The 22,311-nt window shown below is 44.9% G+C and overlaps 1 protein-coding gene across 1 annotated transcript in view; it reads right to left on the bottom strand.

Annotated features, from left to right (window-relative positions):
• Positions 1-5,856: 5,856 nt before the first annotated feature.
• IL17RD (interleukin 17 receptor D) overlaps positions 5,857-22,311 on the bottom strand; it is a 74,829-nt gene continuing 58,374 nt past the window's right edge. Inside the window, exons 6-13 of the mRNA XM_007984687.3 lie at positions 22,173-22,217; positions 21,920-22,071; positions 20,373-20,438; positions 19,093-19,147; positions 18,481-18,591; positions 17,166-17,350; positions 13,652-14,594; positions 5,857-12,580 (exon numbers count right to left, since the gene is read on the bottom strand). Of these exons, the coding sequence (XP_007982878.2) occupies positions 12,468-12,580; positions 13,652-14,594; positions 17,166-17,350; positions 18,481-18,591; positions 19,093-19,147; positions 20,373-20,438; positions 21,920-22,071; positions 22,173-22,217 (1,670 nt within the window). The 3' untranslated portion in view covers positions 5,857-12,467. The remainder of the gene's footprint in view (positions 12,581-13,651; positions 14,595-17,165; positions 17,351-18,480; positions 18,592-19,092; positions 19,148-20,372; positions 20,439-21,919; positions 22,072-22,172; positions 22,218-22,311) is intronic.

Genomic DNA, 22,311 nt, shown 5'->3' with positions numbered 1-22,311 from the left:
AGGCTAAAGTGGGAGGATTGCTTGAGCCTGGGAGGTTGAGGCTGTAGTGAGTGGATTTGCAGCCTGGGTGACACAGTGAGACCCTGTTAAATAAATAATATGAAAGGCAAGGCAAGGCAAGGCAAGGCAAGGCAGGGCAGGGCAGGGCAGGGCAGGGCAGGGCAGGGCAGGGCAGGGCAGGGCAGGGCAGGGCAGGGCAGGGCAGGGCAAGGCAAGGCAAGGCACTATTATTGCCTATCTTGATGACAGCTAAAACAGATAATAATGTTTTTGAGCACTTGTCATGTGCCAGGCACTGAGTGGGCTATCCCCTCCCCTCCCCTGCTTTATCCTCACAACAACCCCATGTGGCAGGTACATTTTTTCACCCCCATCTGACTGATGAGGAAACTGAGAACCAGGGAGATGAGGTGACTTGCCCCAGTGACTGCTTAATGATAGGGTGGGTACAAGCTGGTTAAAGCAGTAGAACCAGTCCAGTCCAGATGGAAGGCCTCCACAAGGGATACGGCCTCCCCTCATGAAGCAGCACTCTAGTGGGCAAGAGGTTCCTGAAGGCACATGTCAGGACCTAGACTGGAGGTGGACAGTGGTCAGGGAAAGTCTCATTGCAAAGGAGGGATGGAGACAGAGAGAGGGTGATTCAGGTAGAAGAAACGGCACATGCAAAGAACCCGGGGCAGGAACATAGGAGTGAGGAATTTCAACAGTCTGGTATGGTCAGAAAAGAAGGGACACAGAGAGGAGAAGTCAGCAAGGCATCACATAAGAGCTTCGGTATTCACTTCCAGGGCCACTGGTGGTTTAAGCAGAAAGTGACATCTGATCAAGTACCCATCTCCCTTGAAGGCTATTCCTAGCTGCCCTGCCGAACTGAGACCTCCAGGAAGCAGGAATTCCATTTCAGTTAGCTATGCCATCAGCTACCCAGGCCAGGGCCAAAGAAGACATTCAGGGGAAATCCCATTTCATAACTTATACCTCCTAACCTGCCCCCATGACTCATCCCTATAGGAACAGGGGCTTTCCATGTGCCATGCTTTGTGCCCAGAATTTCACCCAGCCTCACATTCAAGCCTCACAACAGCCCCATTAGGTACTGAATTATTAACTGCTTTGTTTTGTTTTGTTTTGCTGTTTTGAGACAGAGTTTTGCTCTGTTGCCCAGGTTGGAGTGCAGTGGTACGATCTCGGCTCACTGCAGCCTCCACTTCCCAGGCTCAAGTGATCCTCCCACCTCAGCCTCCTGAGTAGCTGAGACTACAGGCGCATGCCACCATGCCCAGCTGATTTTTGTATTTTTAGTAGAGACAGCGTTTCAACATGTTAGCCAGGCTGGTCTCGAACTTCTGACCTCAGGTGATTCGCCCACCTCTGCCTCCCAAAGTGCTAGGGTTACAGGTGTGAGCCACTGTGCCTGGCCCTATTATTAACTGTTTTCTAGATTTAGAAAATAAATGCTAAACAGGGCAAGCCGCCTGCCCAGGGAAACACAGAAGATGGCAAACTGAGATCTAAGTTCAAGATGCCTCAGACCAAAGCTTGCCTCAGCTTTAATCACAGTGCTAATTATCATCATCTCATGAATAATAATACACAATTATACACAGGTGTGCAGGATACTGAAGCACATCTACCTCCAGAGATACAGAACCAAAGGTAGGACCTGACTGTATTTGCATTCAGCTGCCAGGCATGCTCTTGCCTTTCTTTTCTACAAGTTCCCTATGGCCTGGCCTTGCTCAACCTGGTAGGAAAAGTCTATGGTTTGTTTTGAGGCTGATGTCTGCCCACTCCCCAGAATGTCTCTGACCAGCAAGAGTGGAAAAGACCAGGCAGAGCCATCTCATTCTGGAAGACTGTTATTTGATCTCTTCCCATCTCCCTCCACTAACTTCTAAAACTTGGGAAATTGCCCTGACCTTGCACTGATGGTTTGAGAAACAACCCCTGCCTTTGTTCACATTCAGAATGGAGAGTGGTCATCTGCCTAGCACAGAGACCTTACAGCAGCAAGTCCAGAAAAATGTATCTCTATCAGGATTAAATGGCAACCAGGAAAAAAGGAGTCTGGGGAATGGAACATTGGCAGATTTCAAGGTGCACAGTCAACTGTCACAGGCTATGTGTGGTCAGCTATTGGGAACCGCAGAGCTAACGTCTTAATTTTGCCAAATTAAGTTCCTCTTCAGCCCTCACCTCTGCAACAGTCAGGCATGGACCCACCCTTTTCTTTTAGGGGATAGAAATGATATAACTTATCACCTGACAAAATACTTGGCCTAAAGCTCCTTGTGGGCATGGAACTGTCTCCCACCCATCCCGATATGGCCCCCAAAGAGCCCAAGACCTGCTCTTCCATGGAATAATTAATAGCTACTATTCACCAAGTACCTAGCACTTGCTGAGCACAGCCTTGGGTACTTTATATACTCCATCTCATTTAATCCTCACAATAACCCTTTGTGGTGGCTATTAGTCCCATCTTACAGATGAAGAAACTGAGTTTCAGAACATTTAGATGACTTGCCCTCAACTCTATATATATAGGAAGTCAGGAGGGCAGGGGTCCTGTGTGTACCATGTCCATCACTGTGTCTATGTCCCAGCACACACTTTGGAATTAACCCTGTTAAGGCAGTTGTATCATCTATAAATGCAAAAGATGGTGCAAGGTCCCTTCCCGAAAGAGCCCAGGGAGCCAAGCTCACTGATCTTGCATTTCTTTTCCTTAATCCCAAAGGCCCCATTTGAATTTTCTCATTGCAAAAGTTCTTATGCCATGTTTGTATCCATCTCTCCCCTTCATTGCATCCTCTAACTTATCTTATTCTTGGGCTTCTTATGATTTCATTCCTTGTGGACAGCAAGGACAGGATATGCTGAGGGAGGAGTGGGAAACACTTTTTTTGGGGACCCACTGTGCCCAGGACTGCAAAGAAAGATTTTATGTCTCCTCCCTCCTCCACCTGCTTAGCTTATCACCTGTAGTTCTTATTCAACTAAAGCAACGACATTTTTTTTCCAATTAGAGCCTCCAAGAGGAAGCTAGTCTTTGCTCCTCTAATGCTGGTATTTCTAAAACAAAGCAAAGCCAGTGGCAGGGCCCCACAGATGTTAGGGACTGCAAGAACCCTAGGCTGCTGTAAAAACAGACAGCTTTCTAATATCATGGTAAAAATGAGGGCTTCTCATGCTGTCCCAAGGGAACACTAATAGAAAGTACTAGCTGCAACATTTCTTTTTCTTTTTTTTTTTTTTTTAACTTTTTAATTTTAACTTAAAATTTTTTGAGACAGGATCTTGCTCTGTCACCCAGGCTGCAGTGAAGTGGTGTGATCATATAATTCACTGCAGCCTTAAACTCCTGGGCTCAAGTAATCCTTTCACCTCAGCCTCCTGAGGAGCTAGGACTACTAGCACACACCACCATGCCCAGCTAATTTTAAAATTTTTTTGTAAAGTCGGAGTCTTGTTATGTTGCCCAGGCTGGTCTTAGACTTCTGGCCTGAAGTGATTCTCCTGTCTTGACCTCCCAAAGCGCTGAGATTACAGGTGTAAGTCACCATGCCTGAACTATTTGTATTTTTTGAAGCCTCAGCCTGCCGAGTAGGTGAGTCTATAGGTGTGCACAGCCAAGCCCAGCTGCAACTTTTGTTTTAATGAAAGGAAAGGAAAAAGAAATTCATGTATTGCAGTATCTGCCTCACGAGATCCATTTGCTTCAACTCTGAACCAGATTTACACTCAGTATTTTCTTTCTTTTTTTTTTTTTTTTTTTTGAGAGGGAGTCTTGCTCTGTCACCCAGGCTGGAGTGCAGTGGCCAAATCTCAGCTCACTGCAAGCTCCGCCTCCCAGGTTTACGCCATTCTCCTGCCTCAGCCTCCCGAGTAGCTGGGACTACAGGCACCCGCCACCTCGCCCGGCTAGTTTTTTTGTATTTTTTAGTAGAGACGGGGTTTCACCGTGTTAGCCAGGATGGTCTCGATCTCCTGACCTCGTGATCCGCCCGTCTCGGCCTCCCAAAGTGCTGGGATTACAGGCTTGAGCCACCGCGCCCGGCCGGCTACACTCAGTATTTTCGATGAGAAAGGAACCAAGTCACTCAAGATTCTTCCTTCCGCTTAAACTATTACTGAGGGACAGAGCAGCCTATTGATCAGGAGTGGTGATGCTTCAGAGACTTCAACTCCAGTGCTGCCAATTCCTTGTTTGTGCCCTTGGCAAAGCTATACAATTTCTAGACCTCAGAATCTCAAAATTGAGGCTGCTGATAGTACCCTCCACAGGGGGTCATGGTAAGAAAAAACATGAAGGGCACTAAGAGCAGGAACCAGCCCTGTCGACACTCAGAGGATGGCAATCATCACTTCCTCTCTGACATTCACTTTATGGGAAAGCTCTCTATTGCCTTTGACCACACATTTTTCAGTCCATCCCTACCTGGCTGGCTTGACCTTTACCAAGGGCATACCTGAGCAGTCTAGGTAGGGTTTGCCTCAGCTCATATCCTGGCTCTGCCACTAGCCAACTGTGGGATCACAAGTCAGCTATAGACTCTCTGAGCCTGTTTCCTCCTGTGTAAAATGGGAACAGTAGAATTGGCCACCTCACAGAGCAGCTGTGAAGATGAACGAGATGATGTGTGTAAAGCACTTAGCACTCCTGGAAATAAAAAGAATGGACAGAGTGTGGGGGAAAAGGAAATCAATGGGAGAAATGATAAGGAGCCTCCTGGGTGACTCTAACCAGGAGAAATGAAGGATATGCGAAGGTCAGGAGGCAAGAATGTGTGAGAATTTCCTCCTCTCAGAAACAACAATGCTTCCCTCAGAGCTGTTTTCTTTGGGGGGGTTTTGTTTTTTACCACTCCTTCTGTTTTCCTTGAGCTCCCCAAACAGGGTAGGTTGTAGGCCCTGAGCACATTAACATCCCAGTGAAGTATGAGAAGGAACAAGTAAATAAGGAAGATCCAATGTTTAAAATCTATTATGGTCCCAAGACCCCAAATTTAGACTACATCCCGCTCGGGCAATGGCCAAAAGCTTGTATTCTATGTCCTTGCTATTTGTTAACCCTCACTGTCCTCCTGTGGACACTGTCATTTACTGAACATGGACCATGAGCCAGGAATGCACAGGTGGCACTTTACATTCGCCGTGCAGTTTAATTCATCGCCCTGTAAAGTAGGGCCTCTCTATGGACGAGAGGCTGAGGGGCAGAGTCTGACAGTCACTGGGGCACAGCAACAGTAGCAGAGGCCAGGCGCGGTGGCTCACACCTGTAATCCCAGCACTTTTGGAGGCAGAGGCAGAAGGATTGCCTGAGCTCAGCAGTTCAAGAGCAGCCTGGGCAACGTGGGGAGACCCTACCTCTTAAAAAAAAGAAAGAAAGAAAGAAAAAACAGTCAGCAGAGCTGGGACCTGACCCTGAAGGTGATGGACACCAAGAAGTTAACTCACAGAGCATGGGGGTCACAGGAGGGGAGAATGTCCATGGAAGACTGAGCAGGCATCTTTTTTTCTGAGTGACAAAAAACGTTCGTGTGCAGCCCCCAAATCTCAGTGCCTTTTTTCAAATTTCTGAAAAGTCCATTTGTTCTGAGAAGTCAAATTTCTTTCTGATATAAGTAACCCTGTTGCAGCAGGGAGGCCTGTTGCCACATGGGGTAATGGGCGACTGATTGCCTGTGGAGCTGAGCTGAAGGTCTAGGGCAGCACAGTCCTGTTCTCTAAAGGGCAAGGAAGACTGGCCACCCCTGGCCTCCTCATCGTGAGGCAGAGTCCTCCGAAAACTGGGCTGGGAACCCCAGCCAGTCAGGAAACAAGAAAGATGAAAAATGAACCACTACAACCTTAAAACAAAACATTTTATTTAATGCAGAAATTCTAAGGTACAAAAACATTTTGTAAATGTCAGCTGTGATCTACTATCACCTATTTACAGAGTTATGTACAAATCAAATAAGTCATTAACATTTTCAATGTAAAAAATACAGCACGCTGTTAAGAGTTCTGTCAGTGCTCATTATCCCACTAGATCCCACAAACGACAAACTCAAAAGATGAAACAAAGGCAACGTCATCAATAACCACCATATTCCACAGGCTTTCTCCCCTAGGATGTAGTAACAGGGAGTTTCCACAGGGAAAAATTATCTTTTAGAAAACTAACAGTAAAAATAGGAGTTACTTACTATCTAGATGAACACATTTGGTTTTCACAAAAGCTTTTGCTGCGGTCTGGATTCACCATGCTTTTTTCTTGAGAGAAACATACCAAACTTTTTGTTGTTGTTGTTGAGATAGAGTTTTGCTCTTGCTGCCCAGGCTGGAGTGCAATGGCGCGATCTCAGCTCACCGCAACCTCTGCCTCCCAGATGCAAGCAATTCTCCTGCCTCAGCCTCCCGAGTAACTGGGATTACAGGCGCCCACCACCACGCCTCACTAATTTTGTATTTTTGGTAGAGACGGGGTTTCACCATGTTGGTCAGGCTGGTCTTGAACTCTGGCCCTCAGGTGATCAGCCCACTTTGGTCTCCCAAAGTGCTGGGATTACAGGCGTGAGCCACCGTGCCCCACCTGATACGAAACTTTTAAAACAGATGAGCACATTAGTGTAATCCAATGGCAAGTTTTTGTCTAACAATTGGAGCAGCTAATTTTGTCTACATCATGTACAAATAGAAGATTGCCCCTGAATCTTCCTGAAATTTTATAGGATATAAATATCAGATACGCAGTCATAACTGTTTGCTTTCGTGAGACTTCTGATTGTGCAAAACGCAGTGCTTGGTCAGTTGAGAGCAGAACATAAACAAGATTCTGGAGGTGTCTGTGGTCTGAGCTGAATTTTAAAGAAGAACGAAAGGGCAAGAGGGAAGACAACTGGCCAAACTTCCCCAGACATCTTCACTGGGGGACTCAAATGTCTTTGCAAATTAGCCCTCAAACAGCAATGGGAAGGTAGTGCTTAGCAACTACTGCTGTTACCTCACCAGTGGTTAAACGGAAGTCTGCACTATTTAATATTGTGAGTCATGAAATAAAGGTGATGTCTACAGAGATGTGTAAAAATAGGATCTAAAATTGGGAGGGAGGGGTAGCTGCCACTCAGAAGGTAAGAGCTGGTCTCAACATAGTATACATCAGAAATAAGCACCAAGTGTTTGATCTCAGGAGGAAAACAAACACAAGTTATGATAGATGACTATCATCAGAGGAAAAAATGAATATAGGCAATATATCATTTTGTAAAAGTGCCATTATATTTTTAAGTGGTAAGAGGAGCTGGGTGTGCAAGAATCTCCCCCATAATCCCCACCCTGAGCCTGGTCTTCACAAGGCACCAATGTGAGTAAGGCACCAACATTCTGTTTGGGCAACTAAACTAAGTGTGAAGCTGAGAAACATTATAGCAGTGAAAATTATTAGGCCCCTGGAAAACAAGAGCCATGAAGAATGGTTTAAGTGGGTGGAATTATTTATCACTGAAATAAAAACACCAGGGGGATGACTTCACTGTGGTTTTCGAATACATGGAAGGTGACCAGCTGTTCTTTCTCCACTACATGCCGAACAAAAGGAAGCTGGCTTGAATTTCTATAAGACATACAAAGAACTATCTGATCAGCAGGGTAGGTTACAGAATCTCCTTCTTGTAAAATAAAGAATACCATCTACAGCCGTATGTCTGGAATAATTCAGGCACAGCCCTGTCTGACACCAGGGGAAGAACATACTAGATAATCTAAACTTTCTCCTAGTCCCTAAACCCTGAAACTAGAATCAAAGCCACTGGCTTGCAGTCAGATTTCCTTTTGTCTATTTTCACCCTGATCCTGGGAAGGAGGTGATATGGCAAGGATGACCCAACACTCCATTTGGACTCCTAACTGGTATCTCAATATCAGGAAAAGCTTTTCTCTGTATACTGTTTCACACCTCCAAAACAGAGTCAATTCACAGATCACTCAAAATGGAAGATAATGCAAATACCTGGCTCTAATGGATGCCAGGAGGTTCCTTGCCTTACTTTCTAAAATCGCCTGCTTTCCTAATCATGTCTTGGCCTATGCTCAGAACTGCACACCATCTAAAAAAAATTATTATGCCAAGAGCTAAAACTATAAACAAAGCCCTTTAGGTTGTGAAGTTTAAATGAAATTGTTCCCAGCATTTTTTAAATTGAGAGAGCATAAATCTGATTTTGAAATTAACAACTGGCTTGTCTTTCTTTTAAGACACCATGAAATGCAAAGACGCAATCCAGACATGTCCAGTGCATTCAAAATCACATCAAATTTCTTTGCGGGAGAGGCTAGAGAAAGAAGCAATCCAACTACTGGCTGCATTTAGCAAGAGCATTTTCTGGTGACACCATCTGTAATTACCATGAATGCCTTTTCTTCAAATCTTATAAAGCAGAGGTTAAAAAACTGGTATTCAGTGGACCAAATCAGGTCCATCCATGTCTTCTGCTGGGTCTAAATTCACTTGAATTTTAACTTAGTTGTCAATATTTTTTAAAATCAGAATTTTTCATATAAAAATCCAGACTGTCAGCTTTTCTTGAAAAATGGGAAGATCAGGAAATACTTCATGGCCACAGTCGACTGGAAAATTGCCCCCTGTGGGTGGAACAGGGGCGCTTCAGTTTTGCCACAGTCCCCACCATTCCCTATTGCTCTCTGACACAGACAAAGTATATTAATTACCATTTATCATCACACCGCTGTTTTCTTTATACCTCACATGCTATACTGGTGACCACTGAAGGTATAAGATCTGCTAAATAAGAGCAGTAGTAGTCTTCACCAACAGAAAATAAAAGACTAGTAACCTTCACATTGGCATTGTCCACTTCTCTTCAATAAAGACAGAAAGAATATTTTCTCTGTTCTTCAGGGAGCCAAATTAGTGTTGAAGTTGGGGGGCCAGAGAGTTTTCTTTTGGGAGGAGGGTGTGTCATTTTTCCTCCAGGAATAAAATTGGTCCTCTCGCCCTTTATTTCTTTTAAAAGAAAAGATGCTCAACTCTGAAAAAAAGGCTCTGAAAATCATGTAACCCCACATTTTTTGAAGGATAGTCTCCTGTTTATTTGCACTTAAGTCAGGAGACCCGAGACTAACAGTTGGTATTTTAAAAAAGATACTTGTGACTATGAAGTTATAAGACTGAACGCTGACAAACAAATACGAACTTAAATATCCATGACTTATTACACACTGATTCCAATGATGTCACCACTGCTAAAGACATTTTATTGAACTTCTGATCTGAGACTGTCTTCAGTTATTCCTAAAATGTCAATCAAAAACTCTGTCTTCTAACTTTATGGCCTGATCTCATTTTTGGCTCAAGATACTATTATCTGGCTGGATCACCATTTGAATACCTGGGCCTGGACTGGAATGACTTCTGATTCTTTCTGGAGATCAATTGCCTCAAAGGCCCAAGACAGTCCTCTGGAGGAGCTTCTGCACCCTGTATGGCTGGGCTGAGTCTGTTGAGGTGGTCTCTGCTGCTTGTAACCAGTCTTTGAGAAGGCACACCTTTACCTGAGCTTTAACCTCCTTGATCACTCTCCTGGCAAAGCTGACGACATCAGATGCTAAGTCCTTTCTATAGTGCATTGGTAAGTTAAGATGAACAACTAGCACTCTACCTTCGGCTACCTGCAGGCTTCTTGGTTTTCCTGGAACCCTGGACTTACCCCTGATCTCTTTTCTAAAGGACACTGTCTAACCTATCCACAAAAGCATTTTACTCTCAGGATCAAGGCCTCTCATGGAGATCATCCCTTTTTCCATTTCTTGTTTCCACAATATCTAAAAGCCTGTGACTTGGCAGAACGTTTTTCTGAATTTCATCTTATATCCACTGTCTGGGACAATTTCTGAGTCAAAAAATGCAGCTTTGCTTAAAACAGATGTTTTGCCTTAATCTGCAGGGCAAGGATTCCCATTTCTAGCATAATGGGGAGAGTAGAAAAAGTGAAACTAATGAAACAAAACTAGGAAGTTGGACTTCTCAATTTATTCTGAGGCAATCACACTGTCGTTTCATTACTTGGTATATTAAGAGTTTGATTTTGTTGATCAGAAACATTAGTATTTCAACCTAAGTATCAAAACCCTAAATCCAAACTAAAACATCCCCTGATTTTTCGACTAGCACTCTCTTTTTCCCTTCCATTTCCATAAGGAGTGAGTTCACGTGGCTAGCTCTCTGCCCACACACCCTTGGGGCCCAGTTAATGCTTCTCCTCCCAATCCTCCACTCTCTCCCTGGGGCCACTTTCCCAGAGATGCCTTATTTCATGAGCAAAGCTGAATATCCTAAAAGCGACTCCTAATGGTTCCTCTGGGACAGGAAACATCTCTTGACCTCAATAAGAAATCTCTCATAATGTTCCAAGTGAATTTTCATATGTTAGCAAGTTTGGACTAACCAATCTCCTTCACAGAATGTATGCCTAGGATGAAATGGCAGGGCAGTCATGTGTGGTAGGAGCTCTGCACTCATTCCAGATTCCATAGGAACAACATGAAATGACTCTTCTCTGAGTTGCCTGTTTTTATGGGGAGACAGTCTTGCAGCTCACTGTCTCTCCCTCGGAGCAGCTGCAGGAAACTTGATGCCAGAGAACAGACTAGCACGTTCTTCTCCCAAAAAGCTGCCAGCTGCCTTTACAGAGCAGTGAGTATGACATTTGCATCAGAAATATACACAAACCTTTTCTTTCCAGCAGGGGTGCAAGTCCCCCTTTCCCCACCTGCCATGCATGTGCTTAGAAGGTAAAGTCCTGCCCCATTCTGCCTCAGGATATTTCTCAACATACCCCTTCATGTTGGTCTTATCTGACGAAGGACTTACAACCACAGTCCCTGGGCTGAATGCTGAGAAAACGGGGTGCCAAAATCTAACAGCACCCATGTGAAAGGCAGTGAGAGATGTCCACACCTGCTCAAAGGCACGGGGAGAAGGGTTTCCACAGGGAAGACCAAGACAGCATTTATTACACACATGCTAATCATCAGATGGGATGTGAACAATTGTTTTTTCTTTAGAAACAGAACTCTGTAGAACAAAGTCATTCATAAAAATGGAACATTTACTTTTGTGACTATCCCCTCCATTCTACCTTCTTAAAAAGAGGTTTGTCATTAGTCAAAACCAGTTCAGCAGATTAACTGGCCATCACCTCCACACACTGCTGTATTTCAGTGAATTCTGATCCCTAATATTCAGGACACAGCTTTAGACCAGAAGGCCAACCAAAGCACGAACTGCAACTTCCGATAATACAGACCAGCTGGGTAGCAGTCTCTTAAGAATAAACTTCCAGATACCAACATCTGAGATACAGCACAGTAAATGTAACCCATGGAAATAGCAGGCAGATCTGGCCTCCGCATGATGTCTACTCAGACCAAGAGGCGACTGTGTGTGCTGAGGTCCTGGGGCCTTCTGCACATTGACCAACCTATCTCAGATGGAATGGTCAAGAAGGTCAGCCTGGCCCTGTGAGCTTCACCTCAATCAGTCATGCTTCCCAGTAACACAGAGACTCATTTCATAAAAGGTGACCGTATATTCAGTCACTTTCTTGACTTTTGACTCAAAGCTTATATTTAACACCCATGGCAATGTAAATTCTACATCAAAAATAAATGAGGGCCGGGCGCGGTGGCTCAAGCCTGTAATCCCAGCACTTTGGGAGGCCGAGACGGGTGGATCACGAGGTCAGGAGATCAAGATCATCCTGGCTAACACGGTGAAACCCTGTCTCTACTAAAAAATACAAAAAACTAGCCGGGCGAAGTGGCGGGCGCCTGTAGTCCCAGCTACACGGGAGGCTGAGGCAGGAGAATGGCGTGAACCCGGGAGGCGGAGCTTGCAGTGAGCGGAGATCTGGCCACTGCACTCCAGCCCGGGCGACAGAGCGAGACTCCATCTCAAAAAAAAAAAAAAAAAAATGAGAACATTATCTGCAATACAACATGGATTCCAGATAGACTGGCACTTGATTTCTGTGGTTATGATGTTAAAAGTGCCTTTTTTCACAAAGCATTTCAAATCAAGGTAGCCAATAGCAAACAGGCAAAGTTTGCAGAGCTCAGTGAAGTCTAAATGACCAGTGAAGGTATCTTCCTTTTTTTTCTTTACATATTTCTTCCCTACTTCCCACAACAGGCTCTGATCGAAGGACTAACTAAATATGGCAAGCTGTTGTCAGACCTTATAGACATGCCTTTCAGAGCTCCATATCATTTTAGAAAATTGGAGAGTTTGCCAAGATATCTGGTGAAGGGTTGGGGCAAGGAAGAACTGGCCAGCATTTCACTCCAAATATCCTTGTATGAGACCTCAGCTCCAAGTGGGCCACGCAACCAGGGAGATGAGCTGGGGAATCAGAGGGAGGCAGCAGCTAAAGTGGCAATGCTTAGACTCTTTCATTTTGTTACAAAGGGGCGACCGCGTGGAGTTCATCAGTGTAGCTGCGGCAACCAAGATCTGCTTTGCACGCTCCAGAAGAGAGGAGCTTGGAAGGAAGGGCAGGAGGTTCCTCTTCACCTAAGGAGAGAAGAGAGTACAGAGTCACACTATCATAGCATTTCACTGGGCTGGGCGGGTGCTCATGCCAGAATATGGCTAGATTTGGGTTTGGACTATGGCTCTGTATTAATGAGGTAAGAATCCCAACCAGCTCAAGATGGGGGTAGTCCTCCTAACAGGTTCTAGTTCCCTTAGCTGAGGAAGAGATATTTCGTAAAAGTAAAGGGTTTGGGCTGAGCGCAGTGGCTCACGCCTGTAATCCCAGCACTTTGGAAGGCCGAGGTTGAGGGATCACTTGAGGTCAGGAGTTCGAGACCAGCCTGGCCAACATGGTGAAACCCCATCTCTACTAAAGATACAAAAAATTAGCTGGGCATGGTGGTGTACCTGAAATCCCAGCTACTTGGGAGGCTGGGCAGAAGAATTGCTTGAACCCGGGAGGCAGAGGTTGCAGTGAGCTGAGATCGTGCCATTGCAGACTGGGCAACAGGGTGAGACCCCGTCTCAAAAAAAAAAAGTCAAGGGTTTGTATGCATGACCCCAACTAGTTACAGACATAGTAAGGCACAGCCTGAGATGGCATCTAGCTGATGCTCCCTGGGGAAGTAGGCCTTCCTAGACAGCCCTCATACCTGGGACCCTGTGCTGAGCTAAGATAGAAATAATATTGTACCCATGAATCCCAGACTCAATGAATGTAGCTTTAAAGACAGTGGGGGGCGGTGAACACTACAGGTCTAAAAAAGACACGCGTCCACAAACTGTTATCCAAGACCCTCGGGGCCCAATGTGTTTTCATGTCTGATGTTTTTGAAGTTTAGAAAAGTGATACGGTGCATATACTATATGTGGCACAACACCCCTTGCAGGGTCTGGGCAGCTCACCATAATTTAGCATTAGTATTTCTGCAACTCAAACATGTGAGTATTCCCATCACCTGGTATAAATCAAGACTACCAAACGAGCTGTGTTCTCATCAGGTTTCACGGCCCAATAAGTTGGCACCAAAACTGGAAAAACGCTTCGACTATTTCAGAAGCATGGCCAAAGGCTGTGTGCTGTTAGAACCCGCCCCAAAGTCACCTTACCCAGGCCTGAAGAGGAGGACACGCTCTCCGTCAGGGAAGATGTTTCTGTCTGGTCTGTCGAGAGTCCTTCCATCAGTGGCAGAGATAGCTCAGATGAGGGCACAGACGAGTCATAGATGCCTGAGTCCCGCGGCATGTCCGAGGGGCTGCCGGCTTTCACCGTGTGCAGCAGGGGCTGCAGAGCGGCGCTACCATCAAGGGCAGGCCGGGCCTCCGCGTCTTGGTCCAGGCCCCCGTGCTGACTCTCGTGCTGGGAGTCGGCTGGTCCAGTTGCCCCAAGAACGGCCGCCTCTACCTTTAGGCAGAAATCGCTCTCGGGCCCTGGTTTGCACATGACATCATTTAAAACCAAGCCCGAATCAAATTTCTCCAAGACTGGCTCCCGGTAGCGCAGTGGAGGAGGATGGAAGGGAACGAACTGCTTTTCGAACCAGTCGGGCTCCTCGTCGATAAACTGGTGCATGTTGCAAATGGCGACGTACAGGGACCTGCCTGACTTGCTCCGGAAGTAGTTCCTTCTGCTGCCCTGTCGCGCGTGCTGCCCCGGCTCCTGGAGGCCGTGGTCTCGGGAGTGCAGGTGGGAACAGAGCTGGGGAAGATTGTCCATGAGTTTATACTTGGTACTCAGGTCTAGGACACCGGGGACGTCTCCCTCGCAGGAATAATCAAAGTAGACGGCGATGAACTTGCTGAGCGCCGCGGACGAACTCTGCTTGGCCTGGCGGAGCTTTTCGGCAATGGCTGACACCGCCACCAGGAAGAGTTCTCCTTTCCCCGAGCCTCGGCCACCTCCTTTGTGTTTGTAGTTCTTCTTGTCCACAAAGTACTTCATACCTTTGGAACAAACCACAATGATGAACTGGGACTCGTGGATCTTCTGGATGACCCATTCTCTCTGCCCTTCTCTACAGAGGCTGAAGTCTTCCCACAGGTCCAGAGCCACCTGGAAAGAGAACAAGGCACCGTGCCACCCATACAGAAGGCCCTGGAAGAGGCTCGGGAAGTGAGTTACAGGAAGGGAAATGTCAGAAGGAGGCCATCTCATCTGCCCCTTAACCCTTATGAGCACAGCTATGTGCAGGCTCCAGGTTACACCATACCAAGGAATAGCTAAAGTTCCATGGGTGATGGTCATATGCTAGTCCCTCTGCAAAAACTTGCCATCCATCCATTTTCGTATCAGACGGCGTCATTACCACTCCTGCCCTACAAGTGAGGGGACAGAAGCACAGCGCTTTTGGCACCTTGCTGAAGTCACACCCTACATAGGGCATCCTCAAGGAAGAAACAGGTGGTAAAGAGCACAGGACAGAGAAACTGAGGTTGGTTATCTGGTGAGTGAGGTACCTGGATTGGAGGGGCAGATCCTGGAGAGAAGGCTGGCAGGCTCTGAGAGGAAGATGTGGATGAGTGGCTCCAAAGTGAACTGGGAGATGGGGCTCAGGCCTGGATGCCAGTCACCCCCAATTATAGGTGACTCACATCCAGACAGTGACTGACAAAGGGACCTATCTCGACACTCTCATAGCCTCAGGCGTACGCATGCTGTTTACTAGTTTGTCCATGGCTGGAGAGGAGGTTAGTGAACTGCATTAACATGGTCATTCTGAGTAACTCACTCAGGACTGACTAGCACCTTCCTCCATGACTTCACACAGGTCTACAAAGCTACATCTCTATAAGGCTGGTAATTGGCAAGGCTTTACCCCCAAGGGGGTCTAGTAGGGAGATTGTGGGGGTGGCTGACAAAACAGAGAAAATCAGACATGTGTGGCCCCTTCTCAGACCACTTTCACCTAATTCTGCTGAAAACGTCCCTTGGCGATTGTGTTGATGTCTTTCCTTCTGTAGTTCAGATATTAATTCCCAATGGCTATGACCAAATACAGCAGCCACACTATCTTACAGGGAAGGGCATTCTGAAATGACTTTGTTCTCCTCTTCTGCTCTAAGATGTTACCAATGGGGAAAAAACTCCAACATCCATCAACTTGCTGAAAATAACCCTGAATTGTCTTATACTTTCCTTAATTCTTGATAACATTACACATGCTAAAAGCTCAGTGGGAGTATACACCAAGCATTTTTTAAATGTTCCTATCTTTGACCCAGCAATTCCATTTCCAGGCATCTTTCTTGGGAAATCATCACAAATGGGACAATATTGAACCACTGAGATGTTTAATATTTGTACTAATTCAGTTATGGCACATCAGTATGGAGGGTCATGTAGCTATTTAAAATTGCAGTTTATATATAACTACTAATAGTGTGAAAAATTATTAAGAGACTGCAAAAAAATCATTTCAATCAGCCCCAAAGGCAAAACTGTATGCGTGAGTTCACCTATATGGAAAAAGACTGGAAGGAAATAAACCACACATGAAATGTGAGTTCCTCTTTCTCAGATTTTCTTTAATCAGGTTGGGATACCAGACAATGTTTTATTTATCATCCTTTTCTAGTTCCAAATTTTCTACAGTAACTATTACACTAATAACTGGAAGAGCGTTTTCCCCAGAGGCCAAATACTTGTGAAGCAGAGCAAACTTGGTTGCCTGTGGTATCTGAAAACTGTGCCATTGGCTAGAGTGCAGTTATTTTCAGCGCGTGCTGATCCACCAACCTCACCGCTTTCATGCAGAGGGAAACTAGGCTAGCGTAGTATGTTATGCTGACACTAGGGGGCAGTCTCACCACATGGAGAGATTCTGAAAAACATGCCAATGGGCAGTTTCAAAGCAAAAACAACTTCCAATCACACAATTATTGTACAGTTCACTCTAAAAATGTACATTCTGACATTATAGAAAAGCATATTAATAACATATTAATAACTCAAGAGAACAGCTAAGAAACCAGAGCAGATCATTTCAGTACTTGACACAATATTGCTTTCTGGGAGTGCTCCCTTCCTACCTCCCTGTTCTCTCTGGCCAGTGCCCTCTCCTGCATCACCAGTTTCTCCCCGTCAATGATTCCACCAGTCAATGGTCAAACAGCTTCACAGAGCCATTTGTTTATCACTTCTCCCTGGACCTCAAGATCCCCTCTAATGGCAGCCTCATCCTTCATTCCCCTTCTCAGCAGAACTCCAAACAACTGTGCGAACTCACTGCTTTACTTGCCACTCTCTCTTTGATCCTCCAAGTGGGGCTTCTGTCCTGAACATGCTCACTAGGATGAGTGACACCCTTCAACTCCAATTCCATGTTTCCATGGAAGCTACTGGTCTTCTTAATGCTTACAAAACTTCCTGCCAGGTGAGTGCCACTCAAAGCTCTAGAGCATAAGTTTGTCAGAATTAGAACTAAGTATTATGAAATATTTAGTGCTGGTGATGGGTAAGACAGACTGAAGAAAGAATGCAAGACTATCCCCAGTTTGAAAGCTGTGGCACTACTCAAGGGCAAGTGTCACCACAGGAGGCCCAGAGGAGAGGAGAAGGCAGTGGGGAGAGAGTACGGGGCAAGTGTCCTGGCCAGGGTAGGAGAAGGAACTTTAGATTCCGCACCTCACAGCCACAGAAGTCCTGGAGGAAGTAGGCGAAACACTGGACGACATTCATGTGATTCTGGCCATCTTTACTGGAATAGCAGAGAAAGACCTTTGGCCGCGGCCGGAGCCTCTCTCTCGGGAGTGCTGCAGTGTATGTGGAAGACTCAGAGCTCTCTTCATCTAAATGTGAATATATGTTTTCTAAATTGGAAAAGAAGATAGGGTTGATACCTGCAAGCAATGCTTTGTTCTATTCCCTAAGAATTGAAACCCAGTGCTATCTTCAAGAAAGAACAATTGACACGTCTACCTAGAGTAGTCCCAGTCCCCAACTCCATCAGCCCCCTCGGGTCATCACTTGGAATGGGACAGTTGATTTCCGCAGTGGAGCAGCGAATGGTCAAAAATTGTTCTTCACCTGAAACTGACCTTGGATAAACTAAGAAATGTTGCAAGGGTCATCCTGGTTAGCAGAGCGCCACCCTAGTTAGCAGAGTGCCCAGAACTGGCTCTTGCAGCCAAGTGCACCTATTAGACCAATTAAGCACGGGCAGAGCTGATATTTTCTTAAAAGAGTTTTTATTGAGGTATAATTTACAAAAGTAAAGTACCTAAATCTTAAGTGTACATCTCAGTGAATTTTTATGGAAATATACAACTGTGTAACCCTCACCTAGACCAAGCTATGGATCATTTACAACACCTCAGAAGGTTGTCTCATGGTGACTTTTGTAAATGAGCATGCCCTACCTATATCCTTACTTATACTTCAAGCTTCCTTTATGTCCCTGAATTTACTATCCTATGGTTGAAAATAGAATTATGGGCCAGAGGCCGTGGCTCATGCCTGTAATCCCAGCACTTTGGGAGGCTGAGGCAGGAGGAATGCTTGAGCTTAGGAGTTAGACCAACCTAGGCAACATAGTGAGACCCCATGACTACAAAAAAAAAAAAAAAAAAAAAAAGGTTTTTTAATTAGCCAGGCATGGTAGTGCATGCCTGTAGTCCCCAGCTACCTCAGGGGGCTGAAGTGGGAGGATGGCTTAAGCCTGGGAAGTCGAGCCTGCAGTGAGCTATGACTGTGTCACTGCACTCTAGCCTGGGCAACAGAGCGAGACCCTGTCTCAAGAAATAGATGTATAATGATACCTGTTTTTTTAGTGGCTCCTGAGGTTAAAAGCCAAATATTTTAATTCTGGGAACTGAATAGGAGCTATGAGGCTTCCCAGGAGCCATCCTGGAGGACCCAGGTACTCCCAGTCTCCCTTTCTGTTGGCAGCGACCCCTGGTCTGCCCCTTGTTGTGGGGAGACACAGCACACAAAGAGATACCTTGTTGCTTCTTGCGGCACATCACAGTGAAGAGCGTCGCGAATGCTGATATGACCACCAGTGGCACTGTGATAGCCACAGCTCTGATGGGCCCAGCCCACGGGGAGTGCACTGGGAAATTTCAAAGGGAAAGTTTTTAAACTTAAGCAGTGTAAAGGTTCAAAGAGAAACAACTTTCTTTCTTTTTAAACATAAGCCACATAACAGGTTCTAGGACCACACAACCACCTTTCTCTAGTGTGGTTTGGTGATTATAAAAGGATTCAAAGATTCATTTTTACAGAGTTGCAAAGAACAATTCAACAGTTAAGAGTCAGGCTGGGACATAAAATACCTTTGAGTGAGAATTTTGCCTAAGGAAACCTCCCCTCCTACCACTTTTCTTCACAGGACAATTGACTATTTATCTAGTCCCAGCTATAAACACTAAATTGGCTTTAATCTCCCAGGTACCCACATTAGAGTGGAAGGAAAGTCAGATTTGATGGAACATCATTTAAGAGAGAGGAGCCGAATTTTGTTTTGTTTCTGTAAATCATGAAGTAGAGAGAATATCAAATACCTTGGTCTATATTAGTCTAGGGCGGAAATTTCAAACGAAAAAACACCTACCTGGCTTTAAGGCATAATGCATCACTTTTCTTGTTGTGTTAGTGTCATCCATCAGCTGCAAAACAGGGGATGCTGCATTATTTTTTTTTAAGTGATATATACCAGGTAAGTGGAAAAAAATGGTAATTTCATTCATTTTTTCCATCAGTGGGCAGTGCGGGAAGGGGTGGGAAGCAAGTAGTGGAGAATGGCTGAGTTTTGGAAAAGAGAGCTTCTGGAGCCTGTAATCATCTGCCAGGCTGAGACTAGGCATCATGTGTACTCAGGTTCATCTCTGCTTTACCAACTCGAAACTGTAAGCTTCATCGTGTTTTCTTTTATTAATCAAAAGGCTGTGTATTAATTGAAGAAGTCAGCTGGTGAGTCCCACATTCTAATAATGTTCAATTAAGCTGGCATCCTTCCACTGATTTTACTGGGCCTCCATTAATGCTTTAAGAAGGTGTGTCAGTATAAAACCACACACTGATTCCAAGGAATGCAAGAACTAGGTGTTTCTACCAAAATGTTAAGACATGTTGGTTGTCTTTGAATGGTGGCACTATGGACAAATTGTTAATTTCCTTTTCTATTTTCCTCATACTCTTATTATTTGTAGTACCAATTTGATACAGGAAAGGTAATCTTAAAAAGGAAATGAAACATTACTTTTTTTTTTTTGAGACGGAGTTTCGCTCTTTCGCCCAGGCTGGAGTGCAGTGGCACGATCTTAGCTCACTGCAACCTCCACCTTCTAGTTTCAAGTGATTCTCCTGCCTCAGCCTCCCGAGTAGCTGGGATTACAGGCGCCCGCCACCACGCCCAGCTAATTTTTGTATTTTTACAAGAGATGGGGTTTCCCCGAAACATTACATTTACATGTTCTTTGAAGTGGTGTTTAGAATTCATTTATACTTACATAGAAGAATAGCAACAGAAACTTAAGAGAAGTGTAGGCAAAAGTAATGGGCATAACTTATTTTGCTATTTTCATACTAAAAAAAACTTTAAGCTAAAATCTTGAAAATATATCTTTGTAGTATTAAGGAATACTAGAGATTTTAAACCATGGTTATATATGGACCATATGATTACATAAAAATATTTATTTGAAATATTTAATTAAGAGATCAAAGATCAATTATATATAAACTTTTTCTAAAAACATGTTAAGAACCATATAAAAATATAACTGTGCACACCTTCAATGGCTTGAAATTTTAGTGTTGTAAACAGTTGGAATTCTATATGAACTGGGTTCATTCTATAGCATTAATAGGGCTTTCTTGTGTTATGCATACCTCAATTATATAATCCCCTGGAGAAACATTTTGAAGGAGGCAGCTGGTCGTCTCTGTATTTTGCTCCTGCAACAGACCAAAGAACACTTTAAAAACTCACTTTTTGGACAGAGGTCATCAGGACACCTCTTCTAGCCCAGAGTTGAAGGAGACTTGCCATCAGTCTCAACCACAGTTTTCAGAAAATGTGATTAGATCAAAAAGTAACTGTGTTTATCTGCCACATGTTATCTGAACTTCCCTTTGATAAAAGGCCCAGGACAGCCCAGGACCCTTGCCATAGTCTATGCTTAGCTGGTGGCACCCTGAGCAGGAATATTTGATTTGAAGCCAAAGAAACTAGTTTGAACAACCTTTACTTAACAAAAGGGTGAGGAAATAAATTACCAGTTTGTGTTTATACATATTTTATTTGCCATAATTTTAACATGGGCAGGAGGTCAAAGACCTGGATAGAGATGAGAGCCAGCAAGGAGAGCAAACTATGACAGAACCTGACATATACAGGAGCATGTCTAAGGAGGTACTGGGCTTTGCCACCACAACCAAAAACTTTCTTGGTATCCACAGTGGGCGATCAGACAGTCCTGTGAACATCCGAAACGGTTTCCACTCTTCTGACCACTCCCAGTTTAAGGGCTGGGTTACTCAGTTTCTATTTAACCTTGGCCTGTTTGTAAAATCAGTAGCCACTGAGTTATCAGTGGCTTGGCTCCTAGATCTGGTTTTTCCATTTACTAGCTATGCGGCCTTGAGCAAGCCAGGTGACTTCCCTGAGCCTCAGCTTTCCCATCTGTAAAATGGGGATGACAGCAGCCTCTGTTTCATAGAGCGGTATGGATTCAAGGAGCATAAAGCTCAGGGCCTGCCGCACAGAGAGCACATGATGAATGTTTAAAACATAAAAGGACAGGCCAGGCGTGGTGGCTCGGGCCTGTAATCTCAGCACTTTTGAGGCCAAGGCAGGTAGATCACTTGAGGTCAGGAGTCTAAGACCAGCCTGAGCAACATGGTGAAACCCTGTCTCTACTAAAACTAAAAAAATTAGCTGGGCATGGTAGCATGCGCCTATAATCCCAGCTACTCCAGAGGATGAGGCAGGAGAATCATTTGAACCCAGGAGGCAGAGGTTGCAGTGAACCGAGATCACACCACTGCACTCCAGCCTGGGTGACAGAGCAAGACTTCATCTCAAAAAAAAAAAAAAAAAAAAAAAAAATATATATATATATATATATGTACACACACACACACACACACACACACACATATATATGGACAAATGAGAAATACTTCTTGTTTATTCCTTGGCAATACTGTTACCAGGCTGCTGTATCACAACCAGGACAGCTGGGTTACAGATAACTAGGGAGTGAAGGACAGTGGCAAGATGGCCCTGAGACATGCCCAGTGATTACATTCCCAAGTATCTACCAACCACTGAGAGCCAACAAAGCCTAATGCTCACATTGAGCAACCCAAATTCCAGTGGCCCAGGGGTCGCTTTGAAACTCGCAGTGTTACTTTATGTACACCCAGCAGCTCACCTGCTTACAGGTCTTTCGCTTGAAAGGTCCTTCATGCTTGAGCTTGTAGTGAAGATAGAAGAAACGGAAGCCGAAGTTGTGCGGTGCGTGGTCGAAGGACACCTGCATGTCCGAGCCATGCTGGCTGATGTTCAGGTTCCGAGGCTTCCAGACTGGGAGGAGGTAGGACCCAGAGTGAGCAACCAGAGGCTACCCCAACACCATCATAGTGGCAACACTTTGAGACTTGATAGATAAGAACACTGTTACTTACAGGGTTTACAAGCCAAGTTGTCTGGCTGTAACAACAGGTCACAGGCTATTAGGAGAATAAAGATACATGTTTTTAGTTTTAGGACAGTTTGACATTTTCCTCTCCCAACAACCCAATGAAATATAAAGATACTGTGCCA

The sequence above is a fragment of the Chlorocebus sabaeus genome, chromosome 22 (assembly GCF_047675955.1).
Source record: "Chlorocebus sabaeus isolate Y175 chromosome 22, mChlSab1.0.hap1, whole genome shotgun sequence".
NCBI lineage: Eukaryota > Metazoa > Chordata > Mammalia > Primates > Cercopithecidae > Chlorocebus > Chlorocebus sabaeus.
This window is presented reverse-complemented; position numbering and strand designations above follow the sequence as displayed.